We start from the raw sequence: 20,478 nt of genomic DNA, 5'->3' as shown, positions 1-20,478 counted from the left end.
ATTGGCACCTGAGCAGTGCTCCACAGGGACAAAAAAGGTTATACCTCATTTACACTACAAATATGTATTTAGAGAACATTGCTAATGATTTTTGATGGCATCATTCAAACTGGCTGTCTACCTCTGTTTTGTTAAGCTGCATTTAGACAAAATAAAATTCTATGTGCCTAGTATATGATTAGAAATTCTCTAAATGCGTGTAAATGCGGCTTAACCCACAAAAAGGCAGGTACATCTAAACGCAAGTGATCTGGGAAACATAAGGTTTGTTTATACCTCCCAGATAAGTTCTCTTATGTTTAAATACAGTTGTGCTCAAACGTTTGCATTCCCTGGCAGAAATCGTGACATTTTGGCATTGATATTGAAAATCTGACTGATCATGCCAAAAAACTGTCTTTTATTTAAGGATAGTGATCATATGAAGCCATGTATTATCACATAGTTGTTTTGGCTCCTTTTTAAATCCTAATGATAACACAAATCGCCCAAATAGCTTGATCAAAAGTTTCCATAACCTGGAATGTTAGGCCTTGTTACAGACACACACAGGTTAAAATGGCAATTAAAGGTTAATTTCCCATATTTCTGTTTCTTAAATTGCAAATAGTGTCTGTGTGTTTATAGTCAATGAGTTTGTTAGCTCTCATGTGGATGTACTGAGCAGGCTAGATACTGAGCAATGGGGAGCAGCAAAGAACTGTCAAAAGACCTGCCTAACAAGGTAATGGAACTTTATAAGGATAGAAAAAGTTATCCAAAGCCTTGAAAATGCCAGTCAGTACTGTTCAATCACTTATTAAGAAGTGGAAGATTCAGGGATCTCTTGATACCAAGCCATGGTCAGGTAGACCAAGAAAGATTGCAGTCACAACTGCCAGAAGAATTGTTGAGGATACAAATAAACACCCACAGGTAAGCTCAGGAGAAATACAGGTTGCTCTGGAATAAGATGGTGTGGTTGTTTTAAGGAGCACAATACGATGATACTTGAACAAAAATGAGCTGCATGGTCAAGTTGCCAGAAGGAAGCCTTTACTGTGCCAGTGCCACAAAAAAAGCCCAATTACAACATGCCCGACAACACCTTGACACACCTCACAGCTTCTGGCACACTGTAATTTGGAGTGATCTGACCAAAATAGAACTTTATGGTCCCAACCATAAGCGCTATGTTTGAAAAGGGGTCAACAGCACCTATAGCGACAAGCATACCATCTCCACTGTGAAGCATGGTGATGGCTCACTGATGTTTTGGGGGTGTGGGAGCTCTAAGGGCAATCTTGTGAAAATTGATGGCAAGATGAATGCAGCATGTTATTAGAAAATACTAGCAGATAATTTGCATTCTTCTGCACGAAAGCTGCGCATGGGACGCTGTTGGACTTTCCAGCACGACAATGACCCTAAGCACAAGGCTAAGTTGACCCTCCAGTGGTTACAGCAGAGAAAGGTGAATATTCTGGAGTGGCCATTGCAGTCTCCTGACGTTAATATCATCGAGCCACTTTGGGGAGATCTCAAACGTGCAGTTCATGCAAGACGACCAAAGACTTTGCATGACTTAGGCATTTCGTTAAAACTAATGGGCAGCTATACTACCTGCAAGAATTTGGGGCCTCATAGACCACTATTACAAAAGACTGCACACTGTCATTGATGCTAAATACACAGTATTCCAAACTAAGGGTATGCAAACCATTTTTTATTTGTTGCCATGTTTTATGATTGTGCCGTTCTGTTATGACCAACAGTTAAATTATGAATCCCATAAAAAATAAAAGAAATGTGTTTTGTGGTACATATATTACCAATTATTCAAGGGTATGCAAACTTTTGTACACAACTGTAACTTAAACACAGTAGTTTTTGTTTAGTCCAAGAAGAGCCACACTCAATGCTTCCTCCAAACAAATCCAAATTTTATTTCAATCCATGGAACAGCATACACCTTCCAAAACACCCCAGAACGAAAGAAACTCTCCTTACATGTATGTGCATGTATATCTGATATCATCGAAAAACTGCAAATTTGTATTGCATTGTTTTGCTGCATCTGAAGTTGTTCTTTAAGGCATATTGACCTGCAAAAACGTCTGACCCTTTCTTGAAGGTTAAAAGGTGGAAGCATTCTTTTTTTTTTTCCCCCTCTATTTTAAGTTTTTACCACTTTCCAAGTCAGCACAGTGACCCTAGAAATGCTCATTCCCCCATCCCTGGCTCTGCACCTCCTATGTACCTGGAAATCTCCATCTACTGCATTCTTCACTCAGTAGGGTATCTGCAAATAACACTTTTTACCTTTCTGAAGTATTCCAGTGCCTCTGTGAGACTTGTGACTGCAGATATAATTTTCTTTCTATATATAGTAAACCCTGTTATCCAGTATTCAACTAACCAGAACTCTCATCTCATCTAACCATAAAAAAAATCCCCTGTGTACTCCCTGTTCTGCTGATCTGCAGCATGTATTCTCCTGGAAAAGATTGTGTGCCTACTTGTCTTAATTTGCTTTTGATTACTGCATTTCAATATTAATATGATGGCAATACAGAATGTTATGGTATAGTATGGGATATTTTTAATAGTAACTCTCAAGCAACTAGAAACAACATTTATCCAGAATCTACCAATTGCCGTGGATGCCAGATAACGGGGAGTTTACTGTACTATTGCCCCCCTCCTCAGCTTAACATCAATGTTCTTACAAATGTCTCTGTAATGTCTGGCACATTATGCTGGGGAAATATCACTTTTCCCTCCCAACTGTGCAGTGCTGTTTGTTATAAAATATCACTTTTAAATAATCCCTGACTTGGTTGCCCTGCCAATGCCACTGTTTGCTACTCCCAGGCCAGCAGCAAGAAGCACTTGGGGAATCTTGGATTTCTGTTCCCACTGAACAGAAAAACCTACTGGGCTTTTGCAATAAGGCAGTGCAGATCCTTATTGTCATTGTGCGATGGGGAGCTGCGCGCCGCTCCTAGCTTGAAACATAGATGCACATACTGTATGTAGCCGCACAGATATAAGCCTGCCTCTGTGTTGCCACGTAAATGTGTACAGTCTGCATTAGAGAGTTAAGAGACCCCAGTGCCAGATGCTAAAGTATAACAGAGAGCACAGGGATGTATTGGAGAGGTGGCGGAGAGCACAGGGATACATTGGAGAGGTGGCGGAGAGCACAGGGATACATTGGAGAGGAGGTGGAAAGGTGTCGGAGAGAAATGTTGGCAGCAGATAAATGGTTGATCGAAGAGTTCCAGGGACAGTTTAACAAGCTGTGGATAAGAAGCACCAGTGGTAGATGCTGGAGAGTAGCATAGGGCACAGGGAGCAGTCTTAAAAGTGCTAGGGAGAGGGAGGTGCAGGCAGCAGAGGGTAGTAGTGATTAGCAGACACTACAGAGCCCTGCAAATTACTTCAGGAGAGTGGCTCTCCCAACTTGCTCTGCAAAGCCCAGCTTTCAGTTTGATAGCTGATCCTACTTTGTATATCTAAAGCGATTCCTGAAAAACAGCATAGGAAAAAGCTGTGTCTCTGACAGGTGGACCTTTCCGTTTCCTAGCATCCCCTGGGTAGGCTTCTGCACCTACTTTACACTAAGGGACACAACTTTCAAAGTGACAGCTGGTATCCCTCAGTTTCAGCAAATACAATGTCCAGGTGGGGATGCTGGTGTACAGCTGAGCCAGTGCAGTATCTCCAGTCTGCTCCTGTGCCTGCAATACACAGCAGGCAGAATGGCTATTGGGGGGGAGAGTGGGTGCTGGGTAGCAACTCCTGGTCTAATTTATTAACAAACTCCAACAGTGTTTTTGCTTTATTTCTTTTCTACTTGCCCCAAAACTTTGATGTAATTGGTTATGGGCAGCATAAAATTAAAACTAATTTAAAAGGTGCACTTTCTACTAAAACTATTTGCTAAAAAGTTTGGAGTATTTTTTCTTACTGAATCTTATTTATTTTTTTACTTCTATAAAAACGTTATGCTACAAATAAACATTTGATTGTGCTTAGCATCTCCATCTTTGCTTGTTTGTGTTCTTCTTTGTATATGTTCTTCTTTGTATATCCAAGGAAGAGGGGTCTTTCTGGCAGATTTCAGCTAGAGAGGGAAGGGGCATTTCACTCCCGTGTGAGTCATTCTGCCGTGTGTGTAATCCGATTTCTCAACTTCTTCAAGTCTGTTTCAAAACATTATGAGCATGTATAGTAGCTCAGGTGGTAAATATGAAATATTCATATACAGTCTTTTATTGTACCTGTTAAAGAGAAATAATACATGCCTATTATTTCCTTAACATAAACGTTTTATTAATAATGTACATCCACTTTATGTGATCTCATTTTTTAATATCATTTTTGTTTGTATTGACCGTAGTGGGTGTGTATAAGAATTTGTGGATAGAAAGTATCAGTAGGTTTCTATTTTCTCTATTTGAAATGATGGATGTGTGATTAGGGGTATGGCGAGAATGTTTTGTTTCTTTTGCGAAAACCATTTGGCTTTGAAGGGTAACATTCTCACAGATTTGGTAGGTGTGTACTATATAGGTGTTTATCCTGTATAGGTATTTACTACCTCTCAAAGAGCTTACCACAACTATTCCTGACAATGTTGCCTCCTTTCTTTCTCCCCAGAAGGTGGCATCTTATTTGTTCAGACATCATCCAGGTTCAGCATCTACATCTGCAACAAGATGCAGTACTGTAATGTGAACCTCTGGGTTAGAAAACCTAATAAAAGCCTGTTTTATTTGATATTCCTATACCCTAGATATCAGTGCAGTTACACTTGGAGCTCATTCACACCACAAAATGTGTTTTGACATGTGTTGCAAGGCCACCCATTCAGTTTATATAGACCCACAATGTGTCCTGTACCATATTTTCCATCCACAGGACATTTGCTACAGCAGGGATGGCAATGAACATATATCGTGCTAACCACGTGTTGCAGTAATAATCTCGTGCCTTGTTATTGATGCCTCGGTCACACCACCCTCAGTGCTTTCCGGCCCGATTGTGGCCAGAACGCACCGGCTCAGTTTGTTGTGGGGCGTGACGGGCATTGAAGTGAAGGACACCGTAGCCACGCTCTCTGGCCGAAATGCGATCGGGCGCATGGGAACGCCCGGCACATAAATGCCTGCGATCCGGTCCAGCATTTTTTTGGACCCCACCGCAGGCATTTATGTGCCATGCGTTGCTGTGCGGCCGATCGCATTGTGGCCGGAGGGCGTGGCTACGGTGCCAATCGCTTAAATGGACCGTCCCGCCCCACAACATAGTGAGCCACCCGCAAAGCGATCCAGTGCGTTTCCAGACACAATTGGGCTGGAATGCACTGAGGATGGTGTGAATGAGGCCCTTATGGGGTTGTACCAATCGTATAACAGGTTTTGGAAAAATGCCAAGAAGTTGTTTTGTATGTGCTTTCTTTACTCCGAATTATAAAAATAAAATTAAAAATATAAAGTGACTATTTCAAAGTCAGTCGATTTGCTCCATACAATTTACAACCCATTTTTTAAAACGACCGTAAGCTTCCAACACATCTGATCCCTTTAATTTTCCATTTTAATGATGCAAAATTGTTAAAAGCAATTGAAATGGAATATCAAAATTATCATTTAAGTACAAAGTACAGTTGGATGGATACAAGTATGGCTTGCACAAAGTAGAGACATTTCTAAATGAATAAACCCACAGTGGTCATAGTCTGCAAGACCACCATTAAGGTCATTGGGATCTATACAGTAGTTACTCAGAACTCATTTGCAAAGATGCCAAAAGATAGCGTGACCTTTGCCTATTTATAGATTTTTGGTTGGGGTACAACATAGGATTATAAAGTGGATGTATTACATGGTGATGTTTGTATTGAATAGCACTAAAATGAATTTTGGATTTTCCTTTATAGCCTCGCCTTATCCTTCACTTAATGTATCTTATCCATCGCTACATTCTCCTCCTGATTGGATATAATACACAGAAAATGACCATGTTAGCCTGAGCATCTGTTTAAACTGAGATCTGAATTACAGATGGAAAGATTATCCGGCTTCTCATTTCCTTCATCTTCAATATCACTGATCAGCTCTGGTTAGAAAGTCTTTGCAGCGATTTTCTGCTCATCAATCAAACTTAACCTTGAAATTTCTGGTACAATTTGCCATGTAACACTCACCATGTACGCATGGCTTGTGGTTAGACTGACTTGGTCTTGAGGTCTATTTCTCTCCATTTTTGTCTACTTTCTCAATGCTCGTGCTAGGGTGATGCTCCATTCTACCATCACTGGTTTATCAGTTGGTACATTTTGGGAACCTTTTTTTTTCCTTAATCCATAGTACATTTTTTTCCTGTAAACTCATTTTTTTTTTCCTTTCTAAACAAATAGCAGGACTTCTCTGCCTAATTTATCCTGACAATGCCATCTCTCCAGTCTATCATCCCTGAGGAAGAGGGAACTACACTCCAGAAATACTTTGGCTTAGTCTTTTATCATATATTTATCCTTCAAATATTAAGAACTCCAGTCCAAAGTCACCGCATTGCCTCTGTTCGTCCTCGCGTTATCTCATATGAAAGGGCAGTCTTTTCACAGATCAAGAAGCCTACCATCTGAACCTCCTAAACATGAGCCTCAAGGTCATGTTCTATGTATTCGCTATTTGTATGCTGCTTAAAATCCAACAATGGCTCGCTTTTCCAGTCCATTTGAAATGGAAAGGATTTTTTTGGTAATCTCTGTAGATGGATGAATCCCTTTGTCCTGGTGTTCTGTAATGAATATTGCTATGCTAAGTTTTGTAAGTTAAAATATATAATTTATAATACATATGGACTAAAAGCAAAGACATTCTGGATGCAAAATGTTTTTATATTCCTTTTGGACATTTTCAACAATGTGTGTATTGTTTTGATGGTTGATCTTTGGTTCATGCATATACTTTTGTCAGTGACTACATAGTAGTGGATTGTCTTTTTACATTTGAATAAATACATTTTAAAATAATGTACTCCAGTACAAAACTGCTGTATTGATAATCAGAGTGATTTTACCATTTTAATCTCTAAATTCAGTAATTTCTGTTAGCCATTCACATTACAATTGATTGTAAAATTGCTTTTAAATGTACCAACTGTGTAATACAAGGATCTACCTGAGCAATCCATACAATTTGCCTCCAGTCAGGCAGGCCCTTGCACTACATAGGTGTTGGAAGGTCTGAAAGTGCATGGCCAGGTTTAGTGCTGCATAGAGACCTCATTTTTACTTTACATTGGTGCCATTGACTGTCTAGGGATTACTTTTACTGATGTTGGGGTGGGGTGTTAATTTGTCCTTACACTTTTTAAAATTCTGCTCACTCCTGCTGACTTTGCCAAAATTCAAGCTATGTGTGGCCCTGCTGACGCCACCCGTCTCGACAAAAGTCGATTATTAAATTGACTTTTGTCAGAGTCAGATAGAAAATTGTTGGCCAGGGACATGCAGCTGATTTTTAGTTTGAGTATTATGAGGACAGGCGCTGGCGGTCAGAATACAATAGCTTGGCAGGGGATAGTATAAATATTGGCATTTTGTTTGGGTGGTGGTGGGGGGGATTAGAACCCCTTTTGAAATTGCATTGCTGTTGTCCGGCTGAGGTGATTCACCCACTCTACTTGACCTAGTGACCCTACAAACAAAGTGATGGGAAATGTTTATGGCTTTTTCCAGAACAGGATGTGAGAGAATCTTCCAATGGGGACACATTTTTTTTTTACTAGACATTCACTTTAACATTTGAAAAGACATTCCATATACAGATTCAAAATTGTATTGGAGAATAGCAGGAAGTATGAGATTATAGATTTAACTAATGAATGACTTGAGGACAGACCTCCATCCCCCCTCCTCCGATGTGAATTAGTTAACACAGGTTGCCAACAAGTATACAGACAGTGCTGTTCTTTCTTATGGGCATCCTCTGCAAAATAATTAGAAGTAAATAAGAGGATAGTAAATTATAGTGTGTATTATTATTATTATTATTATACAGAATGTATATAGCGCCAACAGTTTGCACAGCACTTTACAATATAAGGAAGACATTACAATACAATTCAAGACAAGATGGTAAGGAGGGCCCTGCCCCTGAGGGCCCAAAATCTAAAAGTAAACCTTCATAAAACCTTGTTTTTAAATGAAATTGTGAAAACCCAATTATATTTTATTTAAAACAATAAGTCATCAGAACAGGAAGAGATGGGAAATCTTATTTCCCTCTCTTTGGAGGGATTTCCTCTCACTTCCTCTTGTGGCTACCAGACAGGAAGTGAAGGGATATCTCCACAATGGGACATAGATGACAAAAAAAAGCTGACAAGGGTTTAAACCCTTCCTGACTCTGTCCAAAACTTGAAGAAAAAAAACAACATGTGACTGTGGGAAATTTCAGTGCGATGATTGTTAAGAGCCAGGCATACATTTTGGTATTCATCAGAAAGCTGCATCCTTTCACGTGAACAACTGCTATCATTTTACCATTCCACCATTCTGTCTGCTCGGCATTTTAAGCTTTTGAGGATAGGGGGATGTTTCCTTCTCATTCAAAAAAAAGTAATGGGCTTCTTCTGTAACAGCAGGGCCAAATACAACTGGATAAGTGGATTTTCACCAGATTATACCCGCTGAACTACTTAGTGATATATATTTTTTTATTTTTTTTATGCAGTGAAAGGATTTGGTACATTAAGGAAAGTTGGTGCTTGAGTAGATGTGTCCTCTGTTTATTCAAACACTGCTTGCCAATGTTTTTATTCATAGGGGAAATGGGAGTTGTGTTGCCAATACTTCATTGGCTATTTGGACAGCGTAAATTTCTTACAAGCCTTTCTATAGTGAGACATTTCTTTAATTTATTAAATATTTACAATCATGTCTGCAAACAACTATTTTCAATCTTTCAGTCTTTTTTATTTTTGTATTTTTCCTCGTTATGTGACCAGACAATGTATTTTCCACAGGTTCGCCTGTGCATGCCACCAATAACCATGTGCATCAGGCAACATCCAACAGCTTATCCTCAGTACTAGCAAAAAGCAATTTTGTAGCAGTGAACCAGAATTCTCTAATTAACACGGATCTGCCCAGGAAAGAATCACTAAAGGCAATTTTACAGGATATTTCCATACAAAGTAAGTGCATATAGTCTTCTTTTTTTTCCCCTATTGTGCAGGTTTTTTATGTTTTGTTTAAATAGGTCAAGTTACATATTTGATTCCTGCTAAGTATGTTGTTTAATTTCTGTAATGCAACTTCAATGCCGCTACATGAGTACATAATAGCTTGCAGTTCTAATATTGTTTTATTTAAAAGCTCCCTTAGTGCATCATCATTAAGGCCTCATTCACACTACCGCGCTTATACGCGCGTATTGTACCATATACAACACATGCAAATAAATGGCTCCATACAAATAGCACACAATGCCGCGTATGGAGCCGTATATTTGCCGTATATTTGCGTAGCGTATATATGTGCAAAAACAGAGATGCGTCTGAGCAGCGTATTGCTGCGTATTTACGCGCATATACGCACATCACATTAAAAATTCCATTACGAGTGATGCATTCTGGGATTGCATATAGTGCACGCATATGCGTATAAATACGCAATATACAATTTTGCTCTTGCGCTGTGTGTGAATGAGGCCTACGAGTCTAACAGGTTAAATAAGAAAACCTAAAGGGAAGCAAATGGCAACAGATGCTTATTTTACTATCTAAAGTTTTTGGAGAATTGTCATGTAAAATGTCTGTATTTAAACTGATAAACGTGCTAAAATACTTGCCTTATAAATGTTCCATTCAATTATTTTGTGTTTACTGTATGTTATCTACATTTTTTTAATATAGTTTTAAATTTTAACAAACAAAAAATATTTTATTAAGATAATATAGGGGTATGTTATGAGCTCAGAGAGCAGGCATGTCTGAGGTGCTTTCTTAAAAGTGGAACTCCAACCAAACAACTAAATATCCTGGTAAAATACATGGATACCTAATTTTGGCCCTTACTTGTGACACTCACACATGTGCTGATCAATAAGATCACTCTGCTACTTCCTGGTTTAGGATTTCTTCCTAGACCACCTCACTGACCACAGCTAATGATGTTGATTCATTGTCCGCTGAAAGGACTGAAGGTGAATAGGTGTCGGGAAGCTCAATTGCTGAAACAGGAAGTTGAAGGTGAATAGGTGTCGGGAAGCTCAATTGCTGAAACAGGAAGTTGAATTGTTCAAATGTGCCATTTGTCAAACTGTGCAATGTGAAATATATGTGCAATTCAGAAGACCGGCTATGTTTTTATTAGATAAAGCAGAAAACATGTATTTATTTTAGCAGTGTATTTAGCTTTCACCTGATTGTCAAATGTTCATTTGTTTTGTTTTGATACATGACCCTACCTGCATAATTATCTAATTGGAAATAGTATGTTAGTATTTCTTTCTAGAAACCAATTTTAATAATTGGTAATGAGCCCACTCTTCCACCAGGAGTGGCAACTATCTGGTGGGACAGATGCTGAAGTAACACAGTGAGCAGGGACACAATTCATGTCAAGTTGTTCCCAGCAGATAACTGCAGAATCCAGGCACACAGAGTTCCAGTACAGTCCAAAGCACAGGAGTGATCTGGCCTAGTGCAGACAGAAGTTTAAACAGAGACTATGGACCAGGAACAGTCTAAATGTCCATCATTATATTTAGTCATGCCTAAATGAGGCAGGGGTGCATTGCAGCATGACCTAAGATAAAGTGTTGCTTTACAACTAGCAGGCGGTGATGGCTCATGGCAGATTGTTACAGCAGGTAAAATTGCCCCGCAATGTTCAAGTTATATGTATTATAAAAACTGGGCTTTGCAGCATTATAAGTATATTGGCAAAAATAGGTTACTGTTAAATGTATGGTAATTATGAGAGAATTATTTTTATCCCATGTATAAATTTGTATAAAGACCCTCATTTAACTAAATTGGAGAACACTGAGGGGCAAAATGTCTTAGTAATTGGGCCCTTTTAAGGCCTTAGCTGGGTATCTGGAAATCACCTGAAGTGTGGCTAGAACAGTTTACCTCATAGAGGTGTAAATAGGAAGCAAACTGCTATCAGAAGTTGTATTTCTGGCCACTGTCAAGCTTGTACAGTTGGCACTGGTATCTTTTGAAGTGCCTTAACCAAAAGCCCTAAACATAAAGATGGATAAGTGTTGTATTGCAGCATACAGTTGCTGATTTTAATTGTGTATTTTAATGTATTTAATACTCTTCTAGTGAGCTACAAAAAAATCCTCTTTATGTAATGGAGATTAGGAAAAGGAAAGGTGTTTTGTAGTCCAATCAGGAGAGCAGCCTAGGGTGATAATGGTACCCCAATCCACATACCATGTGTTAACGTGCATTGCTCTAACTGCTGTTGCTGTTAACATGTGTTACTGCAATGCAACCTATTGCAAAGGTCAGTTTCAGCCCTTGAATGTAAATAGTACTTCTATTGAAAATCCAGTTAGATAAAAATCTGAGCTAAAACTCGTGTTAGTAATATAAACAATAATCAGTGGCCACTGTATGGCACTAAGTGGTGCCGGGTAGCTTAAGGAAAGATTGTTTTTTTTTATATGGTTTCTCTTAGTGACAGGTGTGCTTTAAACATGTTTTTTTGGGAGATTTCTACAAATTTAGATTACTGGAAGTGTTAATTCTGTTTAGAGAATGCTATTTAAAATAAAGGGTATATATATGACTTGGGACTAGGCAGAGGTGTAATAAACGTGCGTGCATGTCGGTTAATGTTTAGTTTAAAAAAAAAAAAAGATGCCATTTTCTTTATGCTTCAAGCAGAACCCCAGTCTGATCTAATATAAATCATCCTTGTCTTTTTATTTTGCTCTAAACTGGCACATTGGAGGAGTCTGGTGGAGCCAGCACATCACTGGACTAACGCCCACTAACAATCTTTCTCATCCACATGAAACTGGCTCTATGGAAGTTGTGTGCACCACATAGGAATGGTGTGATTGACACCCCTGAAGCCTTGGGGGTGTGCCACAGTTTCAGGCCATCAGTGGGGTTTGTGGGAGACCAGTCATCTGCGGACAGATTGCTCCTGCTACTATGCTCTTTAATTAAAGTTTGGATGCACACAGTAGGGAGGGGAAGGGGACAAAGATACAGAGCATCACAAGTTTCTACCAAGTAACAGGTGGAGGGAGATGGGACAGAAACGGGTGAAGCTGGAGTTCTTCTTTAATAAAAAAATAATCTATGTAGCTGTTCACTAGTCCTGTGCATGGAAGTGAGCCGTTCGTGTTTTGAGTTTTACCGGTTATGTACTGTATATAGTAGGGTTGCACAGATACCAAGTAAAGTACTCGGTACATGTACCGATACTTTTGAGCTCCAAGACTAGACTAGAAAAATTTTTAAAAAGTTAGGAGGCAGCTGTCATTTGTAAGGAGCACACGGAGCTCCTGGGATTTGTACATCTCTGTTTTAATGTACGATTTTTTTAAATAAATATAAATAAAGGGATGCACAGATACCAGTTCTGGGAGTACTGATACTTGCCGAGTACTTACAAGTACTTAAAGTACTGATACGTGTGTGTGTGTGTATATATATATCAGGGGTGTGGACATTTTTGAAAAAACTACTTGTCCAAGGGCTAAAGCGGGGGCCAAATCTACTTGTCCTTCATGACACTCTACTTGTCCTGATACAAAAAAAAAATCGTTTTAATTAAAACTAGGGATGCACCAATACCTCTTTTTGGGTGTAGAGTACGAGTACCGATATATTTTGCTTTCGGTACTCACCGAATATCGGTGCTTCCGTTTGCATGGAGCAGGCTTCCCGGGCAATCAGGAAGCCGGGCAGCGGGTAATGAGATGCTACCCGGCTTCCTGACTGCCAGGGAAGCCGACTCCATGTTGTTTGGCCGGCTTGATTGTGAATGGCTTGGAAGCCGGTTTCCCGGCCAATCAGCATCGAGCCAGCTTCCTGGCCAATCAGGAAACCCAGCGGCGAGTAATTACCTGATTGGCCAGGAAGCCGGCTCGATGCTGATTGGCTGGGAAGGTCATTAGTCGCTGCCCCGCTTCCTGATTGCACGGGAAGCTGGCACCATGTTCCCCTACGGCACTGCCGGTCAGAGGAAATCTTCCTCTGACCAGAAGTTCCGGTATTGGAGAAGATGGAGCATTTGGGCGAGTACAAGTACTTGCCCAAATACTCTGTATCTGTGCATCCCTAATCAAAACTGTATTGGTCTGTGCTAAATAGCGCTTCTCATTGGTCAGCGTGGTCCCCAGACCACGCTGACCAATGAGTGCTTGCAATTTGCGAGCGAAATTCAAAATGCATAGGGCAGGACTGCGATGCACAGTACGGGGTAAGGACAGTACACCTGTACCGGCGGAGGGTAAGGACTGTTTGCCGAAAGGTAAGTATAGCCGAAGGGTGGGGGTTTTTTGAGAGAGACGGGGGCCAGATTTGATCGGGTAAATCCATTTTCCCATATTACCTGGGAAAGTGAACTTGCCCTTTAATGCACATTGTGCGTGTGAGAGAGTTCTGCTGCCTCGCTACCACAATATGGCACAGTGAAATGGTGGCAGCACTCAACGCGCACACACACAATGTCCTATGTGTGCGTTTATTTGCATGCAGATGGCAGGTGCATCGGGGTTGGTTTTCATTTTTTTAATTTTATTTTTTACATTGTCCCTTTTTTTAAAAATATAATTATTTTTTACAACTTTTTTTTTTTTTAATTTTTTACCCCCACCTAATTTTATTCGTATCACATGGGGATTTAAAATCCTCTAAGTGATAGCTTGGAGGTGACAGGTTCTCTTTATGGAACCTGCCCTCCAACACAGAACTGATGTTCTGTGTAGTTCCTGACAGCTGAGACAGGTGGCGCTGTGATCACAGCGCCCCGGTCTCAGTGATAACACAGAGCAGACGAAAAACTGAAGTTTTCCGTCTGCTCTGCGGGCTCTACGGTGAGCTCATGTTCCGTGGTCTTGGGTCCGCCAGAGGAGAGGGGGATCCCGAAAACCACGGGGGGGGCGGTGTGGACAGAATCGCTTCTCGTTTCATTCAAGTGACACTGTACATTTAGCTCTGCTTGTCCGGAGCGGGGCTAAGTGTACAAAAAAACTACTCGCCCGGCGCCCGAAACTCATGTCCCGGGCGTCAGGCGATAGGAATTCCACACCCCTGATTATATTTATATATATATACACATATACAATAGTGCTGATAGCAGTGTACTTTCCATGTCAGTATTGGGATTTTACCACGGTGGTTTATATATATAAAACATGTCCCGGGCGTCGGGCGATAGGAATTAGGGCGTAGGAATTCCTACTCGCCCGGCGCCCGAAACTCATGTCCCAGTTTGCCAGTTTCGATCGGGTCATTCAATTTTCCCAAATTACCTGCCCCTATGTGATAGTTTGGAAGTGACGGGTTCTCTTTATGGAACCTGCCTTCCAACACAGAACAGATCTTTTGTGCAGTTTCTGACAGCTGAGACAGGTAGCAGTGTTTTGACAGCGATTCTGTCTCAATGATCACAGAGAACGGACGTTCTTCGCTCTGTTCTCCGCTCTCCATCCTGAGCTTATTTGCTATGGTCTGGGGTACCCAAAAAACCATGGCGGGCATGGAGTGGACAGACCACATCAGGCTGATGCAAATGAGCTGATCAGATCACTTGTATAAAATGTGCAGCGGCTCCCCCGCTGTGCATTTAGCTCTGGGTGCCCGAAGCAGGGCTAATGTACAAAAAACTACCTGCCCGGCACCCAGAACTGCATGTCCCGGGCATCGGGCAATAGGAATTCCAGACCTCTGATAATACAGTCTGTGTTTTAGTGTAAAGATATATATTAGTGTATTGAGCAATTAAACTTTATATCAATTATTTTATTTTTTTGCTGTTTTACAAATGCATGACCAGTGTTCATTATCAATTACATTTACATTTTAAAATCTTAAAAGCTCTGCTTTAAATTGCTCCTCTTTTCCCTTTGCTATGATCTGATGTAAAGCAAATAACATTGAGTTTTAAAGTATTTGTGAAATTGTATTATTTATTTTGTATATGTTTCTAATTTTGTACTCCTGTGCCTTTTTTTTGTTTGTTAGAGGACTGCCTTTCGCATTCATTGAATGGCGTTTCTAAAATCAAAGACTCCCTCTTAACTAATTGTGATCAATTACAACAGTCAACAGAAGACTGGCCAGATTGGAGTGAATCAGATGGGTACAAAAATGAAAAGATTCTAAGTGTACATGATAATACACAAACCAGTGACAGATCAGAATTGGAGCAATGGATTGATTTTAGCTTGCCATGTGATAGTTCAATAACTGTGACAACTAAAGAATTAAGTGCTGCTAACACAATCGTTAAACTGTCTCCTGTTAACCCTGTTTCTGAACTGGACAAAAGTGTAAATAGCTGGAATTCACATACTGTGAAACAGAATAAGGAATCTAAGCCAGATCCTGTGCCAGAACCAGTCCCAAAAAATAAGTTTGAGTCTGAGTACAGTTTGGGAGATGAATTCACGATAAAAGTAACAAGCAAAAGCAGAGATCCAGAACTGGACTGGTTTGCAGACATGACGCCCAACATAAATCTTTCTTCTGCCTTCTCTGCTTCTGGATACCATGAATTTGAAAATAAAACACAGACTGATCTAATAAAAGATGCAAAACAAACCGCTACATTCTCATCCAAATTTGCTGCTGCAGAAAATACAGAGGTAAGAAAGAGCTACTCCAAATAGGTTTAAAGCTGAACTCCAGCTTCATGTTTTTCACTTCAACTACATCCCTTGTGCAGTGGCTGGAAACAGTTGCTCACGTAAGAGTGATTATTGCCTGCTACTATGGCAGCCACTCCTGTTTCGAGCTGCATGGCACCCTGGGTAAAATAAACCATTCGCCAGTCACCTGGCTATGAAACTGAAATTTAAAAATGTTCCCTGTAGACCTCGGAGCTATAGTGTAGTGGGTGTTGTCATCACATCCCTGGAATAGTCAGTGTATAAATGTCAGGGGTGTAAGTATTAGCGATGAACTCCCTTTAGAAATGCCCATAAACGGTCCCTCACCCATCCATGAAACAAAGGCAAATATAATAGTGCTGATTATGTTGCGCTCAGTCTAAATGTGCATAAATTTACTCTCAAATTGATAGTCACCTCATAGCAATGCCACTTTGCCAATACAGACAAAAAAATAAATTGTGTGATATAATAGCTGTGCAGCAATCTATGAACTTGTGTCCCAATTCTGTGTCATTAGCACTGATATTGTATCAGGTCACTTTAGGAGAGCACGGACGGACACAGTGCATTTATTAGCGCTGATATTTATCATGTCACTTTAGGAGAGCAATTTGTTCTTACACTTGATATATGGTTTGGAATATTGGAAACACTATGGAAATGTTTAATAATTAAATAAGGAGATTAAGGTTTCACATATTGGCACCTAACCATGGTTGTATAAACTAACAGAGTTTTTTATGTTACACAGAATTGGGACACATAAGTTCATAGATTGCTGCACAGCTATTATATCACACAATTTAAATTTCTATCTGTATTAGCTTTGTGGTGAGTCTATCACAGCAACGCAGCGGCTATTTCGTCAAGAATTCAATGTTGAAATCAATGTTGGTTCACATGAAGCCGTTCCCAGTCCCAACACGGCCCTCAGGTTTGTTGAAAATTTCAGAACAACCGGAAACATATAAACAAGAAACCACTGGGCCCCGCCCGCACTGCAAGGACGCCGGAAAACATTGTACGCGTGAGAGGCACTGGTTAGGAGCCCGGGGCGGTCTGCTCGAAGACATGCAAGTGAGTTAGGGTTGAGTCATGAATCGGTGAGAACCAAGATCACGTGCTTTCGCACAGCAAAGTCTTTTTGTTGCTCGCAATCTCTCACATTAAGCTGTTGAACATCCTGCATTTTGTATGGATGGAATCTTAAATCTCTGTAAAATGGTTCTTACTGATTCACGACTCAACCCTAACTCGCATGTCTTCGAGCAGACCGTCCTGGGCTCCTAAGCAGTGCCTCTCTCACCCTTGCAATGTTTTCCGGCGTCCTTGCAGTGCGGGCGGGGCCTGCTGGTTTCTTCATAATGTTTCCGGTTGTTCTGAAATGTTCAACCCACCCGAGGACCGTGTTGCGACTGGGAATGGCCCCGTGTCGACCAACATTGAATTCTCGATGAAATAGCCACTGTGTTGCTGTGATAGACTTATCACTTCGAACAAAGCTGTCGTAAGCAAACAATGTTGTAATGTCCACTGCTTTATTCTGACTGAATTGGCATTCCAGTGGGGGGGAAAGACGCATAGCTCGTCCCCCTCCCATCACCACTTCCTGTGTACTACCTGTTCTAATAACGTCTGACTCCCATCAGTCACTGTACAATAGAGGCAAAAGGAAAATATCAACTGACAACACTAGACAAATATAGGGGAAAATATATAGCGGGGAGTAGAGAAGGGGTCCATTATTAAATGTGCCCTGTATAAAGAGACTTAAAAATTAAGTTGTATTGTGCACTTGCACAGCAATTGTCAAATATAAATCTTTAAACTACATAACGGGGCCAAATATAACTCAAATAAAAATTTACAAAATAAATATATACACACATACATGTATTCATATTGTTATGTTCTAGGCCAGCGATAAGTTGCTCGAATAGTGGTATAACAAACCAGGCTGTTTTTACATATTTTGCGTTTGCTTCCATCTGCTAAAGACTGATAAAGTTTATGAACTCAGTTTCCCAAATCATGGACCATAGGGTCATATGCAGCTCCATTGGGCAGGACAGAGGCCTTCCCCATATCCACAGGGACCTCCATGTCAACTCTGGACTTTCTATCGATTTTTGTGCCCAGCAGTGAAGGGAAGTAGTCTCTTCAGACCTGCTATTGATACTGTCATTAGGGATTGGGTTTGATATGTGTACCAATCTGGGGTTATAGTTCACCATCGCCCCTGCCTCTCCTGTAACTATTTCCGAGCACCCCACGTCCCTCAGCCAGTCTGGCTTACTTTAGGGTTGGTACCCCTGGGTTGTTACCGGTCTGAGGCAGGTCTTTTTGGCCACGCTTTGGAATATTGAACCTTGAGGCCTCTTGCCTTTCCTTGGATATCTTGGGCAAGATGGGTTGTTTGGCTAGGCAACATCATTCTTCTCCTGGTATCTCCCTCCCTGAATCCCAGTGTGGAAATGTAAGGCTTTGGCCCATTTAGTTTGTAGACCAGTTAGTCTCGTCTGTTGGTGTCCACGGTTTCATCTGAGTTCCTGTTCTCTTCAGGGGTTTCAACACAAAGTTATTTTTTGTTGACTGTTATATTGTTAGTCTGTTTTTACTTGTCAGGTAGTTGCCATCCTCCATCTGTTTTGGTTGTGTTTTTGTTTAGTTTCTTGCTGATGCAGGATTTGTGTTCCTATAGGTGGAGAAATTCCCCTTGGTTGCCATCAAATTGATCGCAGTGAATGACCAGCACACACAAAATGCAGTTTTAATTCTCCATTGATATGTTTATTAAAGAATGTCACATCTTGTCATCTGAGGCTAACGTTTTGGGACGTCGCAGGGACTCTATCTTGATCTATCTTGTCCTGGTGAGAGCACCAGGTTGATCCTTTGCCTGCTGCGGTTGTTGGCAGACTCTCCTTCCTTCCAGGGGATGTCCTCTTTTCCTGGTTCAGAATCAAACATTGGTTCTGTGTTGCAGGCTGTTCCTGGTCCATTCTTGGCCTTGTCACTGACTTCAGCTGGGCTGCTTTTGGACATCCTAACTGAGTTCCTGTGTCCCTCAATGGACAATGGAGAACATAACATTTTTGTATGAGGGGTAAAATCTGTTTCTTTGAGTCCATTGAGGACACGGGTTCTGCCCCACTGGGTTTTTGTTATTGGCCGTGTGTACTGCTTGCTCATAAAACTGAGGCACGCTGGATAGCTTACAACCTTTTAATTTTTGCAAATGTCCCAACCTCCTGTATAACTCAACTGTTTCTGTATTCCCTGCATCCCTCAATTGACTTGAAGGAATAGATTTTATGGTATGCACAAAAAAAACAAAACAAAAACCCCTCACACCGTATAACCTTCTAAATTTACGTGTGGGGTCTTGAACACTTAGGTGTACGTTTAATAAACTGTGATAAAACTAGCTTTATCACAAGTTAACTTTACTCAGCAGATCTCTTTGTTTTTCTCGGCTGCACAGAGGCTGTTTAATAACCTGCGAAAAGAAAACTTATCTCACGTAACAGCTGTGAAAGGCTGAGATAAGTTATCTCAGTGATCAGTTGAGAAAGCAATGTGGGGAATGTATTCTGAGCTGCACAATGACATCCTTTGTGATAATCTGCAATCCTCCTGACAGGATTGTAGTTTAATCTGCCAAACCAGCCATTAACAATATTACAAAGCACCGCTATAGCAAAGTGCAACAGTTATTTCACCGTTAAAATCAAGAAAATTGCAAAAAAACAGGATTTACATGTTCTGATTTGTTCAGCATGTACCAGTACAAAACCATGAATTAAACTACCAGAGGCAGCCACAATGCGAGGCAGTGATGGGGTTAAACATTCTAAAGGGGCACTCTGATGGAGCCTAGCAATGTAAGTGGGCACTCTGACACATGCTGGAAATTAGAATGTTTGGCGTCCATGAAAAAAGCCTGCTGTCCCGAGATAGGTGCATCAGCACTGTGTGTGTGCAAACACACTAGCAGCAGGTATTAATGCATCATAAACGGCGGACCATGGTGGCGAAATGGTGTTACAGACTGTTATGTGTGGAGTGCAATGTTCACTGCATCTGCCTCAAAAACATACTCCCCAGACATCCTTCAAGCTTTATTTGGTGGGCCTGTTTCTGAGGGAGACTGAGCCTTCAACAACAAGCCCTAAGGTCACATGGCCTTACTGAACTTTCCCTCACACTACACAGATACAGTGAGGGGACTTGAAACTGCCACTGTCACTCTCATGAGGGAAGGGTGGCATTAAGACAGACTTCCCTTCTGCTCCCTCTCAAGGCTGTGACACACTGCAGGCGAAGCGAAGCAAAGGGGAAAAAAACCCAACCTTCCACTTCGCACCACACCGCAGCTTGGCTACACTGTAGTTTGTCCAGCACAGCGGAGCTCGGGATCGCCAGCGGCAACGGGGGGGGGGGGGGCGCACAAACGCACGCATATTACAAGTGATCGACGTCTGAACGCTTGTATGTAAACAGCCATCGCTGGCTGTTTACATTGAAAGCCAATTTCCCGTTCGTAAGCACGGCCTAGAGGCGGCCACGAACAGCGGGCACGAGCGGGGTGGGTTAGGACATTTAAAAACGC

At 41.0% G+C, this 20,478-nt stretch overlaps 1 protein-coding gene across 1 annotated transcript in view; it reads left to right on the top strand.

Moving 5' to 3' along the window:
- SCYL3 (SCY1 like pseudokinase 3) overlaps positions 1 to 15,839 on the top strand; it is a gene marked incomplete at its 3' end in the record, with an annotated part of 46,335 nt that extends 30,496 nt beyond the window's left edge. The window contains exons 10-11 of the mRNA XM_018564703.1: positions 9,022 to 9,192; positions 15,217 to 15,839. Of these exons, the coding sequence (XP_018420205.1) occupies positions 9,022 to 9,192; positions 15,217 to 15,839 (794 nt within the window). The remainder of the gene's footprint in view (positions 1 to 9,021; positions 9,193 to 15,216) is intronic.
- Between the last annotated feature and the right edge of the window lie 4,639 nt (positions 15,840 to 20,478).

Source organism: Nanorana parkeri, unplaced genomic scaffold, assembly GCF_000935625.1.
Source record: "Nanorana parkeri isolate BGI_ZX_2015 unplaced genomic scaffold, ASM93562v1 scaffold774, whole genome shotgun sequence".
In the NCBI taxonomy this organism is placed as follows: Eukaryota; Metazoa; Chordata; class Amphibia; order Anura; family Dicroglossidae; genus Nanorana; species Nanorana parkeri.
This window is presented reverse-complemented; position numbering and strand designations above follow the sequence as displayed.